Below are 16,357 nucleotides of genomic sequence, written 5' to 3' on the forward strand. Positions count from 1 at the left end.
TCTCCAATAACCACACATGAAAACTCCTAATTTGCAAGTCAGTCAGTCTGTCCTTACTATTCATGGTGGGACACATTGAAAGCAGTGACACCTCCCCCCGACACGTGCACACGAAATCATTATCCTGAGGGACCATTTTGAATATTGCTAGAAGTATCTCTATTATGGGCCTCTTTTGTTTAATATTTACCATGTTCTTGAACATCTTATTTGTAGAAAGGAAGTTCCAAATTCTTATAGGTAAACATGATTTTCTGTTAGATAAGCTTCTCCCACTGATACTATTCTCTTTTCTAAAAAGCTTGTTATGCTTTTAAGGCCCTCTTTATAGTAACAACAGCAAAACCCTCATTGCATGTACAGGTCTTCCTCCACTTACGCTGATGCTACATCCAGATAAACCCATTGCAAATTGAAAATACCATATATTGAAAATGCGTTGAATATACCTAACTTCCTGAACATCATAGCTTAGTCTGGTCTAATTTACCCACATTTAGAACATTACATTAACCCCCAGGTGGACTAAATCATCTAACACAAAGTCTAATTTATAATAAAGTGTTGAAAAGCTCATGTAACTTATTGAATACTGCACTGAAAGTGAAAAACAGAATGGTTCTTTGGGTGCAGAATGGTTGTTAAGTGTATCCGTTATTCACCCGCATGGTGATCGTGTGACTAGCTGGGAGCTGCGGCTCACTGCCCTGCCCAGCATCACCAGAGAGTGTGTACCACATACCGCTAGGCCGGGGAAAGATCAAAATTCAAAGTCCAAAGTCCGGTTTCTATTGAATGACTATAGCTTTCCCCACCGTGGTTAAGTTGGAAAATCCTTAGGTGGAACATAAGTCAGGGATCATCTGTAGCAGAGTAAATTAGTTAGGGACTGCAAACTATAATGTATTATTATATGGGGTCCCATCAAGAGTCAGAACAAGGGGCAGAAGGAATAGCTGAGCAGAAGAAGGCAAGCTGAGGCTGACTGGCCAGTCACTAAGCATTCCTTCTTTCAATTTATACCTTTGTTTTGAGCCAAACTGCAATCTGTTTTGAGTTTGTGCTTTTTTTACCATCTTATTTCAGTTTTATACTTTTTCGTCAACATAATGGGTTATATAATGATATTCTAGAACTTAGGTTTTGTTCTAGGTCTACTTAACATTAAGGATTCTTCAAAATGCTATTGAAGTTTTTGTCCATCTTGTCCACCCAGTTCATTATTTTTACCTTTCAGTTGTGAAATATTCTTACAGTTTTGTTAAATACCTTTATTATTACAATCATCTAGGAAAAATTACTATGTCAAGAGCCTGAAATGTTATAGTCCCTAGTTTTTCTCACAAAACATTGTGTCTAGGAGTGTAGGAAGGTTAGCTTGAATGTTTACATTGTTTTCTGATGATAAGTTGTTGTTTAAGAGTTTTTTAAAGAAATCAATTTCCCTGTAATATATCATTGGTACATAAGAATGAATGTGACATTTCTTAGTAAGTTTGTTATGAAATAATGACCAACACCTACAGGAGATATTCATAGATGATTATTACTTAATTGAAAATATTTCTTAAATATATGTAATCTCTTCTTTTTCACTTGAAATCTTTACATGGTAAGTCATAGAGGCCATGGTATTACAGAAAGCCTATTTTCATGGTTTCTGTAAACCTAAATATTTACAGTTGTGATTTTAACTTTTGTGCAAAGCTTCTCTAGCACCTCTAGTGTATAATTATCATAATGACTAGGCACCTGGAGAAAAGTCTGTATCTGGGATTGCAAGGTTTTAGATATTTAATCCGTTGTATTTTTCCCATTTCATTTTTAATGCTTTTATCTCGAGGTAAAAGTTAAATCTAAAATCCATTCCTTCAACAAACATTTGAGTTTCTGCACTATGTTATCTAACTGAAGGAAAAAAGATGAATAAAATACGGTTGTCTTCCCTTTGAAATTCCCAGTCAATTGGGAGAGGAAGACACATAAAAAGACAGAAGTAATAGAGTGTAGTAATTGCAAAGACAGAGGTAATTACCAGGGAAGATGATTGGGACCTCATCAGGAGCCTGACTGGAGTTTTGGACTCTAATTGTACAGTGTGAATAGGAGTGACTTGGGTGGAATGGGCAAGGCAAATAGTTGTGTTATTTCCAACATCAGGTACGGAATCGGTGAAAGGGGTGGAGGGAAGGAAACCGTAAGCAGGACTTTGACTTGGGAGTAAAGTGTGAATATGAAATAGAACCACACCAAGTTGAGGGTGGAACTCAGGTTACTGTCTGGTTTTAAGCAAGGAAGGGACATATTTAAATTAATGTTTTTCTGGAAACCCCCATGTACTGTATGGAGAAGGCACTGAGAGAAACCGTAGACCAGAGGTCAGAGAAGAGGTAAGTGTCCCAGATGTCTTGAATAGTGTTCAGCCTAGCAAGGCTTCGGTCCTATTTGTCAAGTAAAATGCGAGGGATGTCACAATCCTTTGGATCTGAGAATTCAGGAAGGGAAGGGTCAAGACTAGCAGGTTTCTAGAGTGGGAAACAGGATTTATGGTTTTGCTTCCCACTGCTGTGAGATTACAGGTGGACAGTTGACGGAGGGCAGAGGCACATAGCATTTGAGGTGATCCAGGTATGTCCTGTCTGACTGAATATTAACTGAGTAAAATGCAAAAGTTGAAACTGCCTTAAAAAAAAATCTAGTCAACTCTGATGATGACTGTGTTTTGTTACTTCTAAATTATGAAAAGGAATTTAAAAATACAATTAATTTCTTGATCAAGAAATGTGACAAAGTTGAAAGATAAAATTTATACACAGGTCACATACAGAGATACCAGTATTAACACTTCTTTGAGGGTGTACAATTGAAAATTCTCTGCTCTAGTTGGGATTTCTAATATAAAAAAATTACAGTCACTGACCTCAAAGAACTTGACATATGAGAAAAATGTGGCTAAAATTGTTTGAAGATGTATAAGTGTACTATCTTTTTAAATATAATTGCTGAAAAAGAAAAACACCAAGGAAATTCTTAAATGCTCTTCAGTTTTACCCATCAGATTGCCCCAAACATTGGATTATATTTTATTTGCCTAGAACTTGCACACACATTTCTCCCTTCCACTTTCTCTCTTCTAGTGCTTTGGTCTTTATTTGAAAACCAGCAGTGATAAGTTGGTCAATTACACTTAAATCTTCTTAACTGTAATGTACAAATAATGTAATCATATAGAGCTGATGAAGCTTAAGTAATGGCTTACTGGGATTTCCATCTGTAGAGTGCCCACAGAACCATTTTTACAAAAAATAAATTGGTATTTTATACATTGCATTTTCTTCAGAAAATCTGGGGAAAGGGATCACTCATATTTCTATAATAGTTCAACACTGCTTGTTGAATGACAAAACCATCTTTTAAGACAGCCTTCTTATTCTGTAAGATGTCAGCCTTAAATGTTTGAATATGCCCCAGACCTGCCTAACATCCCAAACACTTTGCTCTTGAAATTTGTACCTTTTCTTTTTAGCCTGACTTCCACAACACTGTTCCTGGCATGCTGATGGTGAAGGTGATGATTTTTTTTCCATTTCCTTTATTTTAATAATACTTACTTCAGTCTTAAGGTCTTCATTTTTTTTTTGAATTCTAAGAATAAGAATAAGATCTCATAATATATATATATTTTTTTTTAATCTTCATCCTATATTATAGCATTTGTTCTTTTATGGAATATCTGGGAGGTCAAAATGGAGGAGAGAGTCTTCCTATTTCACTTATGTGGAAATTGAGGCAGTGAGAAGTTGCTTCCAATCAGTGATAGAATGTAGTCCCTGACCCACTGGCTACCAGTGAGTTGGAAAAGGCTCAAAGGATCACTTAGTAAGTCTTTCCATCTCAACCCGAAGCCCTTCTCTCATCCCACCAAGAAGCACTCACTCCCTGGGATGGCTCCCGTTCAATTAATTACAAGCATTGGCCTCCCCTAAGGGCAGCCCAGGCTGTTAGGCAGCTCTGAGGATTACAGCTCCTAAGTCAAAAGTACTCCTCTTACACCTCCTCACAGGTACTGGGGTTCTGCCTTCTGACCAGACATGCCTTCTGTGTCCATGTGGTAGGGTAAAACATGCGTATTTGGTCTTCTTCCTGGTTCCTAAAATCATTCTTAAATGTTAATAGTGTATTTTGTGTGCTAATAAGATGTCTCAGTCCAGATGGGGGGATGGCCAGCCTGGGGAACTACAGGATGGGGCGACTGGTTGACAGAGGCACCAGCCTTGTGATTAGAGGGTTAAAACTTCCAGCCCACCCTCTGACCTCCAGTTCAGTCACCAGCAGCCAGCAATGTAATCATTCACACCTGTGTTGTGAAGCTTTGATGAGACTCCGAAACAGCGAAACAATGAGGCTAAGGGAGCTTCTATTGTAGTGAACACATGGATGTGCTGGAAGGGTGGTGTCCCTGGAGAGGGCTTGGAAGCTCTGCGCTAACTCCCCCTCCCAATTCCTGGTCCTATGCGTGTCTTCCATTTGGCTATTCCTGAGTTATATCCTTTATAATAAAAAAGCTATAACAGCAAGTATATTAATTTCCTGAGTTCTGAGTCATCCTGGCAAATTACAGAAATTAAATGGGGAGATGGGGAAGGCATAAGAACACCTGAACTTATAGTTGGTTAGAAGTATGGGTGATCCCTGGGACTTGTGACTGTCCTCTGAAGTGAGGGCACTCTTGTGGGACTGAGTCTTTAAACCTGTGGGGTCTGTGCTAATTCCAAGCAGTGGGTGTCAGACATGAAGTGAATTGGGAGACATTCAGTTGGTGCTGGAGAATTGGTAGGTATTACAGTGATGTATTAGGTGTCAGGAAAAAAAAAAGAAAACGAATATTCCAACTGTGTTCCTTTCCAATATTTGCCTTGTACTTTTTGTTACGTGGGGGTTCCTCAAACTTTTATCTTTTCCTTAGGAATTTCCCAAATTTTCTATGTGTATATAATAAAATTAGATTAGCAGACTTAATTATAATGATTTGAGTATGTGATTTTGTTCAGTTGTGCCTTAACACACTATATTTAAATGCTCATTAAAAATATAGTATATTTGTCTTCCATCCATCCATCCATCCATCTGCCCATCCAAAATGTGTAAATGTGTTTCCCTGGGTTTAGCCATATGTGGATTACTTGTGATTTGCACTGGGCAAGAATGTACACAAAAAAAGCAGTCATTATGTGAAAATTATGTACTTAAATGTTGTTACTGACAGGTAGGTAGGGGTTGTAAAAACAAAATGATAATTTCTGCAGTTAATAATTTCTGTATACCTAAATGGTTGAAAATAAAGTCTGGAATTAAACTGCCCAAGTTCAAATTCTGACCTCACTACTTTTTGATTGTTTAAACTTTTTCTTCACCCTCTCAATTCTAGTTTTGTCATCTGTGAAACAGGGTTAATGACAATACCTATTTCATTATGTTCTTGTGAGAATTTAAAAAAGTTAATGGAGTACTCTTAAGATAGTACCTGACATACATAAACATTAAGTAAAAATAATGCTATTATTATTATAATGACCAGTACCATTACAACTACTACTCCTATATTATACTACTAATTTGAGCTTAATGTATTATAAAGTGATTGTATGGCTTATAAACTTTTCTAAGCACATATTTACTTAATACAATGATTTTATGTGTTTTTGAGGCTTTACTTAATGAAAAGTTTCAGAGTTTAAGGAAGTAGAAAAGTAATTGAACTACCTGTAAGATTTCTTGAGAAAAGACAGAGGAAATGCTAATGAGACATTAGAAGAGAGGTCAGATAGACCAGGGGAGCAAAAGCAGTCCCATTTTGTAATGCAGATGGGTAACTCTGAAAGAAGCGAAAAACCATTTGGAAATGAGAAGAGTGAATGAAACCCAGAGGCCTAATTAAATAGATGCCTTGGTTGTGAATCACTGACAGACAGAAAATGAAAGAGTATAGCGTAGGAAGTATGCATGGTTACCCCCATGAGCAGTGCACAGCAAGATCCTGGGCACGGGAGTTATAGATTTAATTCATTAACTCGCTAAAGGCTATCATAATAGAAATATTTATGTACTCTATTATCTGAATTACTGTCTCAAATTTAAGGATCACAGGAAGGGGAAACATGAGTAGCAAAAAACTATGGAGAAAATATGCACCAGTATAACTTCAGAATGGCTTCACTACTGTGGGAGCCAAAGGATAAAGTAGCATCATCACTCTGGGACAAACAACATTTTTGTTATTGTTGAAGTATAGTCAGTTACAGTGTGTCAATTTCTGGTGTGCAGCATAAGGTCCCAGTCATGCATATATATACATATATTCATTTTCATATTCTTTTTCATTGAAGGTTATTGCAAGATGTACAAAAAACTAATACATGTGGCTCTCTGAAGAGTTCCATCATTGGACTTGTTCAATATTGTGTCTGAGAATTAGCTTGCTAATTGCATTTACAATGTAATATGTTAAGGTTTTATTAACAGGTATTAACATTTTAGAATAGTGAATGTTATTTTGTGTACAACCAGTTTAAAAAACAAAGGAAGAAACTCCATGTTCGTGTACAAAGTTATTTTTCATGCCTCCCTTTTATTCCATTCTGCTGAACCTAGGATGTAGCCATAATTTTTGTTTCATATTTTTTTTCAAATCAGTCCCATTTTGTGGGGCATGTAGGTTACTTCCAAGGATATTCTTGTCCTTATAGGGGAAAGAAATGGCTTGCACCCATTTCTCTGGATTAATTTGAAGTCCCCAAATGGTAGAGTATGTAGAATTATTATGTGTATTTTTAAACATCGTTTTGTATAATTCACATTAATAGGAAGCCAAAGAATTTTTTTTTGACTAAAATTCATCTGAAGCTAAAGCAAATATCCAAAAGTTGGTTTTGGCCACTGTGCCTTCTTTATGTATTGTTAATTCTTATTCCTGATGTCATCTAAAGTTGACTAGGAGGGAGGATGTAGCTCAGTAGTAGAATGCATGCTTAGCATGCACGAGGTCCTGGGTTCATCTCCCAGCACTGCCACTTAAAAAAAAAATAAATAAATAAATAAATAAATATTCCTAATTACCTTCCCCCACCCCAACAACAACAACAACAAAATTAAAGTTGACTATGCAAAGATTTTAAGCGGTGATTCTTCATGTCTGTCCTGGTCGGTGGCCAGAACATTCTGGTGGTGCCTTTGTGCTCTGCTGTACGATTTTTTCCTTCATGTGCACTGTGAGAGCAACTTTAAGTCAAGGATGGAAACTCTTTATTAGTTAATAAACACAGATTGTCTTCAGAGTACCAATAAAGAAAGTTTGACATTTGTTCCACGTGTTACTCAAACAGTCTCTGATACCTTTCCATTCCTGTCATGGAAGAGTTCGGACAAGTAGTCACCCTTTCCTATCTTTTCCATGTGTTCATTGTTCCCTTGATTTCAAAAGATCATGGTTTTGAAAAATGCTAAAATTATATTGAAATGGGTTTAATTTGAAAAACATAGTGTTTCTTTGCCTTCTTTGTTTTTTGAATAGACTGATTATTTTGTAATGTTTGTAGAGGTCAAGGACTCTGATTGTAAACAAAATATATTTCTTTAATGTGGTTTGTTTATGTGAGCTTCTCCTAAATTTCATTTGTGTTAAAGACTCTTACTAAATTTTCTTCACTTCCGGATTTAAAAATTGAAAGGTTTTTAAATTTTTAATGAAATTTACCTTGTCTTCATTATTGTAGATTTTCATTATTATTGTAAGGTTTTTCACAAATGTTTTGTTTCTAGAGGGTTTTACTTGTTTATATTATAATTTTGCCCTTTAAAGGCATATAATATTCTCTGTTTTAGTTTCTGTAGAAACGCTGGAAAAGAATTTGAAGCAGATGGGAAGGCAGCTTCAACAGCTTGAGAGAGATTTGACGATCTTTCCCCCTCCTGAGGACTTGCATGATAAGTTTGTGACAAAGATGTCCATATCCTTTGATATCTAAATAACTTTAAGTCACTAGTCAGTTAGGAGTACAATTTACTTAATGTTTTAAGTATACTTGCATAACCGGAGATCATTCTATAATGCCAAATTACAGAAAGTTTAACCTTTGCCTTCTTGCAAGGAAATTTATCAAGGGTTTTACTTATCATGAATAATGCAGAAGTATATTCTATTGATTTCAATCCTTTTTTCCTTTTTGTCAATATGAATAATGTGTTCTCTCATCTTTTTCCTTCCATATACCCTGTTTCCTTCTGATTGTTCATGGTAAATCGAAAGGCTGAAAAAACTCAATTTGAGGAAGTTTAAATCTCATGTCATGTTGTGATTTAGATATTTTTGAAATATTTTAAGTAGCAGATAAAGACTTTATAAACTGATGTGACTAGTCACCTTAATTTCAAGAATTGATACATATTAAAAATTAACCATGCTTGAGAAACTAAAATTTCCTTTAGAAATACTACAGGGTTTCAAAATCAAAACTGAATTTTTCACAATCACTACTTGGGTAAGTATTTTCCAGACCCAAAATAAAAATGACAAGAGAGTGTGTGTGTGCGTGTGTGTGTGCGTGTGTGTGTGTGTGTACATATACATATATACATAAAAACTAATAGCATCAAGATTGGTGCTGCTTAGTTTAAGGTTCCTTTGAATTCAATTATCTTTGGTTTCACTAATTTTGTCACTTAATCTCTAATGAGTAATTGAAGCAATAAACTTCTTTTAATTTCCAGAAACTAATGTTGAGTTGCTTTCCAAACCATTCTGTGAAATTAGAGACTGATATCATTTGCGTTATAATTAAATATTACTACTATGCATTATTAAAAACCCACATGGACTTCAGAATTCTATATGAAAGGATAACCCACTTCTAAACAAGCTCTTATAAGTAAACAATCCTAGTATTTTATTTTAAAACAGAGATACCTGAAATAAAATAACTACTTTTCCTCTTTCTATCTCTTCTCCCCCGAGATTCAGCAAATCACAAAATTATTATTTGGCAAATCACAAAATTATTATTTGTCTTGTCATAGGTTTTATTGTACTGTATGCTTTCAGTTTAATTGTGAATTAGTTCAATTTTAGCTTTCTTCACTGTCTCTTTTGGGAAATAGCATAAAAATGCACTCCAGCAACAATCAATTCAGGCTAATATGTTTGTTTCCTTCCATATCTTTCCTACCTACCCATTTTCTTTTTTTATTAAGCAGAATGCCTTTATCACTACATTTGAAAAGGTTGGTTTTTTAAAACTAAAATCTTGGTTATCCATAAAATAATACATTTGCAGCACCTTCTCATTTGGCAAAGTATGCTTTTTAAGACCAAATTTGTTTTTGCAGAATTATATCAGTGCCATCATTCTTAGCTCCCCTGCCCCATTTTATCGTATTAAAATTTTCATAGGTGACAGTTTATTGTAATCATTAAGAACTGTTCATCGAGGTACTCATTATTGTTCCCTATAGATAGAAAGTACTGTAGAAAAGGCTTTGCTTGCATACAGTTTCTGGTAATACACTGTGAGTGTACTAATTATGAAGCTCAGGTGTCTGGAACATAAGACCTGAGATAAATTCCTGAGCTTAGAGTAAAGGTGGTAGAATCCTGCTCAGCAGACAGTCTCAGGACCTATCCATACTTGTGTTCACATGACACAGAGGCTGAATGATGTCGGCTTCTTGAAAGGTATGCAGCTCATAAAAAGCAACCAGCAGGAAATCAGAAACAGGAAGGATGAGGCTTTGTTGGAAACAATTTTTCATTCTGAGTACAATTATACTCCATGGACAGGAAAGCTACTACATCCTGTCGCTAAATATCACAACCTAGAAGCCTCTAATGAACTGATTAGCATTCATGTATCTCTTGGAAGTCAGATATATGAACAGTTGGTGCACTTTGCTATTGACAAAGCTTATAATCATAAATATTCTTTGCTGAGATTAGATTGCACTCGTTTGCTTTTCATCTTAGTTAGACGTAGTAGTTTCGAAGTAATTAAATTCATTCATTGCAAAGCTTTGTTTACTTTAATTAGGACTGACAACAAGTCAGATTTTGAATATTAAATGCATTTATACAGATCTTATTAAAATAGCAAAGTGTGAGCTTCTTAGATCTTAGACAGTGGAAGAATTTGGATGCTAAGTGCACGATGAATAAAAATGTGTTTAACAAAGTTTAGGTTATTAACAAGAAAGCTTTGTTTATGTTTTAAGTATCAGTGCCTGTTAATTGCAGCACATATCATATGTTTGTCTGTACTTCAATATAAAAATGTTTGGGTGTATCAACCAATTCTGAAAGACTATGTGTGTTATCTGAGTTGCTAAGGATGCATTTTTACAAGTAGATACTCTGTATAAACAATCATGATTTGGTGAACTATTAAATAATCTGTTAATTGAATTGTTTTAAATTATAATGATGTAATTTTGTTATAATTTCATGGAATGAAATTTCACAAATAGCATTCAGTTACAGTATATTGATTGTATTTTTATCCTCTCGGTAGTTCCTTTCTTTCTGTTCACATCTTAATATTAAAAAATGCAAATTTAGTACATTCTTTAAAAGGCACACACAGTTATTTCATATATATCACATTGACTTTTTAGTAATAATTATGTTACTTTTTGATTGCTGAGCCTGGTCAGAAATATAATTAGAATTGAGTAGTTTCACTGTAAATAGCTTGAAAAATGTGTAACATGATTCAAGGTGGGGTCATCAATATTTGTTGTTATATATAAAGTATTATATGTGAGGTGTATATACCTATTGAATTCTCATCAGTGAGAAAAGTGAGAAAATTCTAGGATTTGTGTCATGAGTGCCTGTTCCTTTCTTTTGATCTTTAAATTCTGGAGTATTTCTTATTTTAAGGAAAATGACAAATAGATCCTAGAGCATCGCCCTTGAAATTCTCCTCGCACAAGCCTCTACCTTTCACTTTCCTTCTTGTGCTACCCCTTCTCCCAAGTCTTTTAGAAAAAATCATTATGCTAGACCTTTATATGTTTTTGTATTTGTCACACAACTTCTGTGACAAATTATTTGACTTTCCCATTTTATCTTTAAATTTCATCATTGCAATCCCACTTTATTTTCACACTTTCTTTTTTGTTGTTCCCCTGCATAACAATATTTTAGGCATTTCTGAAATCACTACATAGATGCTGTAATTATCCCAATAAATTCCTTGAGAGGAAGACTTCCATCTCACTTATATCTATATTCCACCCTGCATAAAGCACAGCATTTTTCACGTAAAGGAATTCAGTACATTTTTATTTAATTGAACTGTGGTTAGGAAGTATAGAAGAGTGGAATGGGTGAAATGTAAACTTATATGATACCTGGTCCATTTGCAAGAGTAGGAAGTTGGGTAGTCAGGTGATTTGTAAGAGCAGATTTTTTTTTTTCTTGAATTAGTCTTCTCTCCCTCCTTTTTTCTGCTTTTTCTCTCACCTGTGTTCCATTTAACTCATTCTTAACAAACTTAAAACTCAGGTTATAATATCCTGTTCATCGTCCTCTATGAATCAGCAACCTTGTACTCGTCTTTTTCTTCTCTGCAGTCTTGCTGCGCCCACAGCAGGTGCTCTACGACATCGTGCTACTGCTGTCTTACAGTCATGCCTCAGTCACTGTCACCTTCTTAGCCAGGACTTCCCTGAGTGCCCATCCTAGCCTCTGTTATTCTATGTAACATCCCAAACTTTTGATTTCTTCATCATACTTACTACTGCCTGAATAGCTAATTCATTTACCTCTTTATTATCTGTCGCCACTCTAGAAAGCATCTTTCATGAAAGCAGGGACTTTGCTTACCTTGTCAACTACTGTTTTTCCTCGTGCCTAGCAGAGGGGAACTCAGTGGAGTCCAATGACTGTTTAGGGACTGGCTGCCTGAATGCCTGCCTGCTTGGCTGGCTGGATCCTGGTGCTTAAGATGATCTATAAAAGGTTTTAGACATGGTGGACTGATTGAAGCTGGTTCTGTAAGATGATTAATGGAAGTAATAGACATCCTGGGTGGGGGAAGTGCAATAATGAGGGCAAAACATGAGAATAAATGTAGAGTGTATTTGTGCCGGGTGGTTTGAGAATGAGCAGTTCTTGCTGACCAGGAGTTAAATCCCAAGTCTCAGTCTGGCTACTTAATTGGCCAGCACCAGATATTTGTGGTTCATCATGCGTGAACGCAGATCTGGTTGTCCTGTACCTTTCAAATGGGAAAATTACAGAGATTAAAGCAGAAACTCATCAGAATTTGGCCTTACTCCTGGTAGAGGAAAAGAAAATAGATTTCACAAAAATATCAAGTAGTTGAATATATATCAATATTTCTATAATGAATTTTATCAAATCTTTATTTTGTTGATTAGCTCACCTATTTCTAAAACTCTTTACCAATATAAGACTTGATGCTGGGGAAAAAATAATAAAGCCTTATTACTACTTCTGACATGGCATTTCCTTCTAACCAGAGTTTAACAATTGTCACAAAAACACTTGCGTTTGTTTTTTCTTTTGAATGCTGCTGATTCTTTTTATCGGAATGTTTCCCCATCCCTCAATGGGAGATAACCCATTACTAATGGTGGAGAGTGTGATGTAACCATTTATTCCATTCCATCAGACAATCATTTTACACTTCTGAGAATTTATTTGGTTACTTCCAAAATTTTTTCTGTTCAATCACAATTTTACCATTTTTGTGGATAATTCCAGTTATTCGAAGCTCCACTTATTTCCTTTGGGAGCAAGTTGTTTTATAGATAACAATGATAAGAAAATCAATTTATAAAGCTCTCTAGCTGTTAGAATATGTGATTTCCATGGTTTTAGCTCTTGGACTTCTTTCCCATCACACCTTTTAATAGGATTGTACTGTTTTTATTAAGTCTGTCTAGGCATAATATGATTTCTGATTTTCATTAACTTTAAAAAAATTTTTAAATTAATTTTGGGAGAGATAATTAGGTTTATTTATTTTAATTATTACTTTGTTAAATGGAGGTACTGGGGATTGAACCCAGGACCTCATGCACGCTAAGCATGCACTCTACCAATGAGCTATATACCCTCCCTACTACTTCATTAACTTTTGATTCTTACCTGACATTCTTAAAAGTGGTATTGAATAATACAGCTTTATTTTAATACCAAACCTATTACTGTGAATGGGCATCTTCCCAGGTATTAGAATAAAATTACTAGTATTTGTGGAGTGCCTATTATTAAAACTCAAGGCCTTATGAGCAGTGATGGAGCAAAAAAGGAATAGCTGTAGAACCATACAATTAGTAAAACCTGCCCAAGTAGTGTAACCTATTGTCCAGGATAGCTACTTTTAGGGGGCTCTGTTAGCTGCTAACATTACATCCAAAACGTGTGTGTGTGTGTGTGTGAATGCATTTATATGCAATTTTATGCATAGAAGTTCCTTGAGGTACATCAGACTTTTGAGGAAGCCTGTCACCCTTCCCACCAAAGTTTAGGAATGATGATGCTAGGGTGAAATGAGTAATTGGCACCAATGTAGTTGCAGATAATTAGACTTAATACAGCTAAGAAGGTGGAACACAGCATTTAGAGAAGGAGCTGACAATCAGAGGTGACCACCCTTCAAAATGTGGCAAGAGCAAAGCACTACTAGGGGATTGGACTAGGAGGGAAAACAAACAGCTTCATTAGAGACTACAATGAAATACAGATGCTGTGTGTTCAGGACAACAAATGATCACTCAGAGTTGTAGAGATTAGAGAAGGTGGCTTCGTGAAAGGAGGATGAATTGAACCAAGCTTTGCATGATAGGTTTGGACAAGCAAAGGCAGAAAATGATTTCTCTCTTAGATAAGATTTAAGATATATAAATAATCCGTGTAGATATAGTCTCTATCTGGGACATAAATTTTAGGTGAGAGTTTATAGATTGGATAGATAAACCAAGGTTGATTCTGAACTTGCTAGGTAAATGAAAGATGCTTATTACACATAACAAATGAATCACCATATGTTCCACTTAGTGATAGTTTCTGAATGCATTTCAAATGTGATTTTTATTTACATAAATTCACTTTACCTACAGCATTTCACAAATATGGATGTCTCACAAGACAAAGTTTGTAGAAACCTGTCACACGTATTGTTATAATTTCTTGTGATTTTGTGATTTGACTAATGTTACAAAATCTTTTGTTCATCCAAAGATTAAAAAATGTTACCACACACACACACACACAAATATTCCAACATATAAATGCATCAACCACTGGTACTATTATGATCTAGATTCTTAGGAAGTATAAGGAGGCATTTTGGTATTCAGATGACTATAAACTAGCAGAAGAAAGATCGGTAGATTTTCTAAGCCCATTAAAAAAAAAAATCAGCTCTTGCATTAAAATCCAGACTCCTTATATGCTAGTCTATTCTTTCTTCTGAAATATAGTCATTATGATGTGTCAATTTCTGGTGTACAGCACAATTTCCCAGTTCTGCATATACATACATATATTCATTTTCATATTTTTTTCATTGAAGGTTTGAAATACTATATATTTAACTAAGCAGAGCATCGTATGAAAAACGAAACAAAACCATGCATCGAAGGGCAATAGCTAGTTTGTGGACTGACTGTAGACATGAGTACAGGGGAGTTGAGACTGACTGGGATGCCTTGTTTCCTTGTGGGGAGGTTGGGTTCTAGTTGTTAAAATTCTTCTGCCCCTGGATCACCACCTGTCTGGCAGCAGTGCTACCAGTGCTCTGTCTTAATCTTTCCTTCTTTTTCTCAGAACAGGGCCTGGATCAGTTTCCTTATTTCATCCTTCACTGGGGATTGCTCTGACCAAAGGAACCATATCTGTTTGAAATTATGGAAAAATTTTATTTTTAGATATAAACATTCCATTTTTAACTTCTTTCTCTTGGTCCGAGTCTAGTTACTGTTTTGTGACTGACTTAAAAAAATGTGTTAATGTCTGTTTATCCTTTTGTGTTAGAGACAATAAGGTGACTTCAGGAAGTTTAATTCTGTGTGTTCATTTCTTTGAATGTCTCTATTTAAAGCCGAAGATAATTATGACTGATGCTCTAACAGAGTCATCTATTCAGAATGTGGTTTGGGGATTTTACCACAAAGGAAATTCCATGGTGTGTTTAGTAAATGTGTTCTAATGTCACCACCACGTTTGCAGAAAGTCTTCTCAATCTCCGTGTACTCTGAATTAATTGTCATAAATAAGTGAGAGAATATTATTTCTCTGTGTATGTAATCATAATTTTGAATCACGTGATACATAGGAAGAAATTATATACCAGTTTTCCAAAGGAGAAGTTAAAAGGTAGATTTACCTACATAATATAAGTTTTTAATGTAACTGTTAAAAAATTTATTGCTTTTAGAACCTTAAATAAAGCTTAAGAGTAAGTGGGCAATATAAGACCAAGTATTTAGATGTATTACTAAATGCCATTCATTTTTCTAAGAACTTTACATGTGTTAATTCATCAGTCCTCACAACAGCCCTATGAGATAGGTGATATCATTATTATTATCATCATCATCATTATTATTATTACCATTTTACAGGAGAGGAAATTGTGGCACAGAGAGATGATGGCATTTGTTTATCAGCACAGTACTACCAAGTGCAGGAACTAGAAACTGACCACAGATTGTCTGCTTTGACTGCTATGCTTAATGCCTGTGTTACTGATTTCAACATTTATTGGAACTACTGAGCTATAACGTTAAATCGTATTGCATTATGTGAATAAGATAGATAGGCAAATTGGAAGAAAAATTCCCCTGAACTCAATTGTAAAAGAGAAATCTTAAATATATAAATATTTAACTTTTCCGGTCATTTTGCCGGTGTTAATCAGGAATTACACTTAAGATTTTATCACTGTACAGTGTAGATCGAATTGTAAGAATGGTTAACTGTTAGAGCTAATTTTGGCATTTTGGAGGTTTGTATTAGCAGCTAACAATTAAATTAAAACATGGGACTCACAGGGTTTCTTTTCCCCTAAAACATCACTTTGTAAATTTCAGAATACCTTAACTATAATATACAGCTTTGTTATCAGCGCAAAAGAACAGCATGAGAAACTTTCAATTTTGAAAGTTTCTCATGCTGTTCTTTTGCGCTGATAACAAAGCTGTATATTATAGTTAAGGTATTCTGAAATTTACAAAGTGATGTTTTAGGGGAAAAGAAACCCTGTGAGTCCCATGTTTTAATTTAATTGTTAGCTGCTAATACAAACCTCCAAAATGCCAAAATTAGCTCTAACAG

General features: G+C 35.1%; 1 protein-coding gene across 4 annotated transcripts in view; it reads left to right on the top strand.

The window, feature by feature from the left end:
• The window catches only part of DIAPH3 (diaphanous related formin 3), a 472,396-nt gene that overhangs the window by 289,706 nt on the left and 166,333 nt on the right, over positions 1-16,357 (top strand). For all 4 annotated transcript variants that reach the window (XM_032496900.1, XM_032496901.1, XM_032496902.1 and 1 more), the window contains one exon: positions 7,882-8,006. In XM_032496900.1, the coding sequence (XP_032352791.1) occupies positions 7,882-8,006 (125 nt within the window). The remainder of the gene's footprint in view (positions 1-7,881; positions 8,007-16,357) is intronic.

This window comes from Camelus ferus, chromosome 14, assembly GCF_009834535.1.
Source record: "Camelus ferus isolate YT-003-E chromosome 14, BCGSAC_Cfer_1.0, whole genome shotgun sequence".
In the NCBI taxonomy this organism is placed as follows: Eukaryota; Metazoa; Chordata; class Mammalia; order Artiodactyla; family Camelidae; genus Camelus; species Camelus ferus.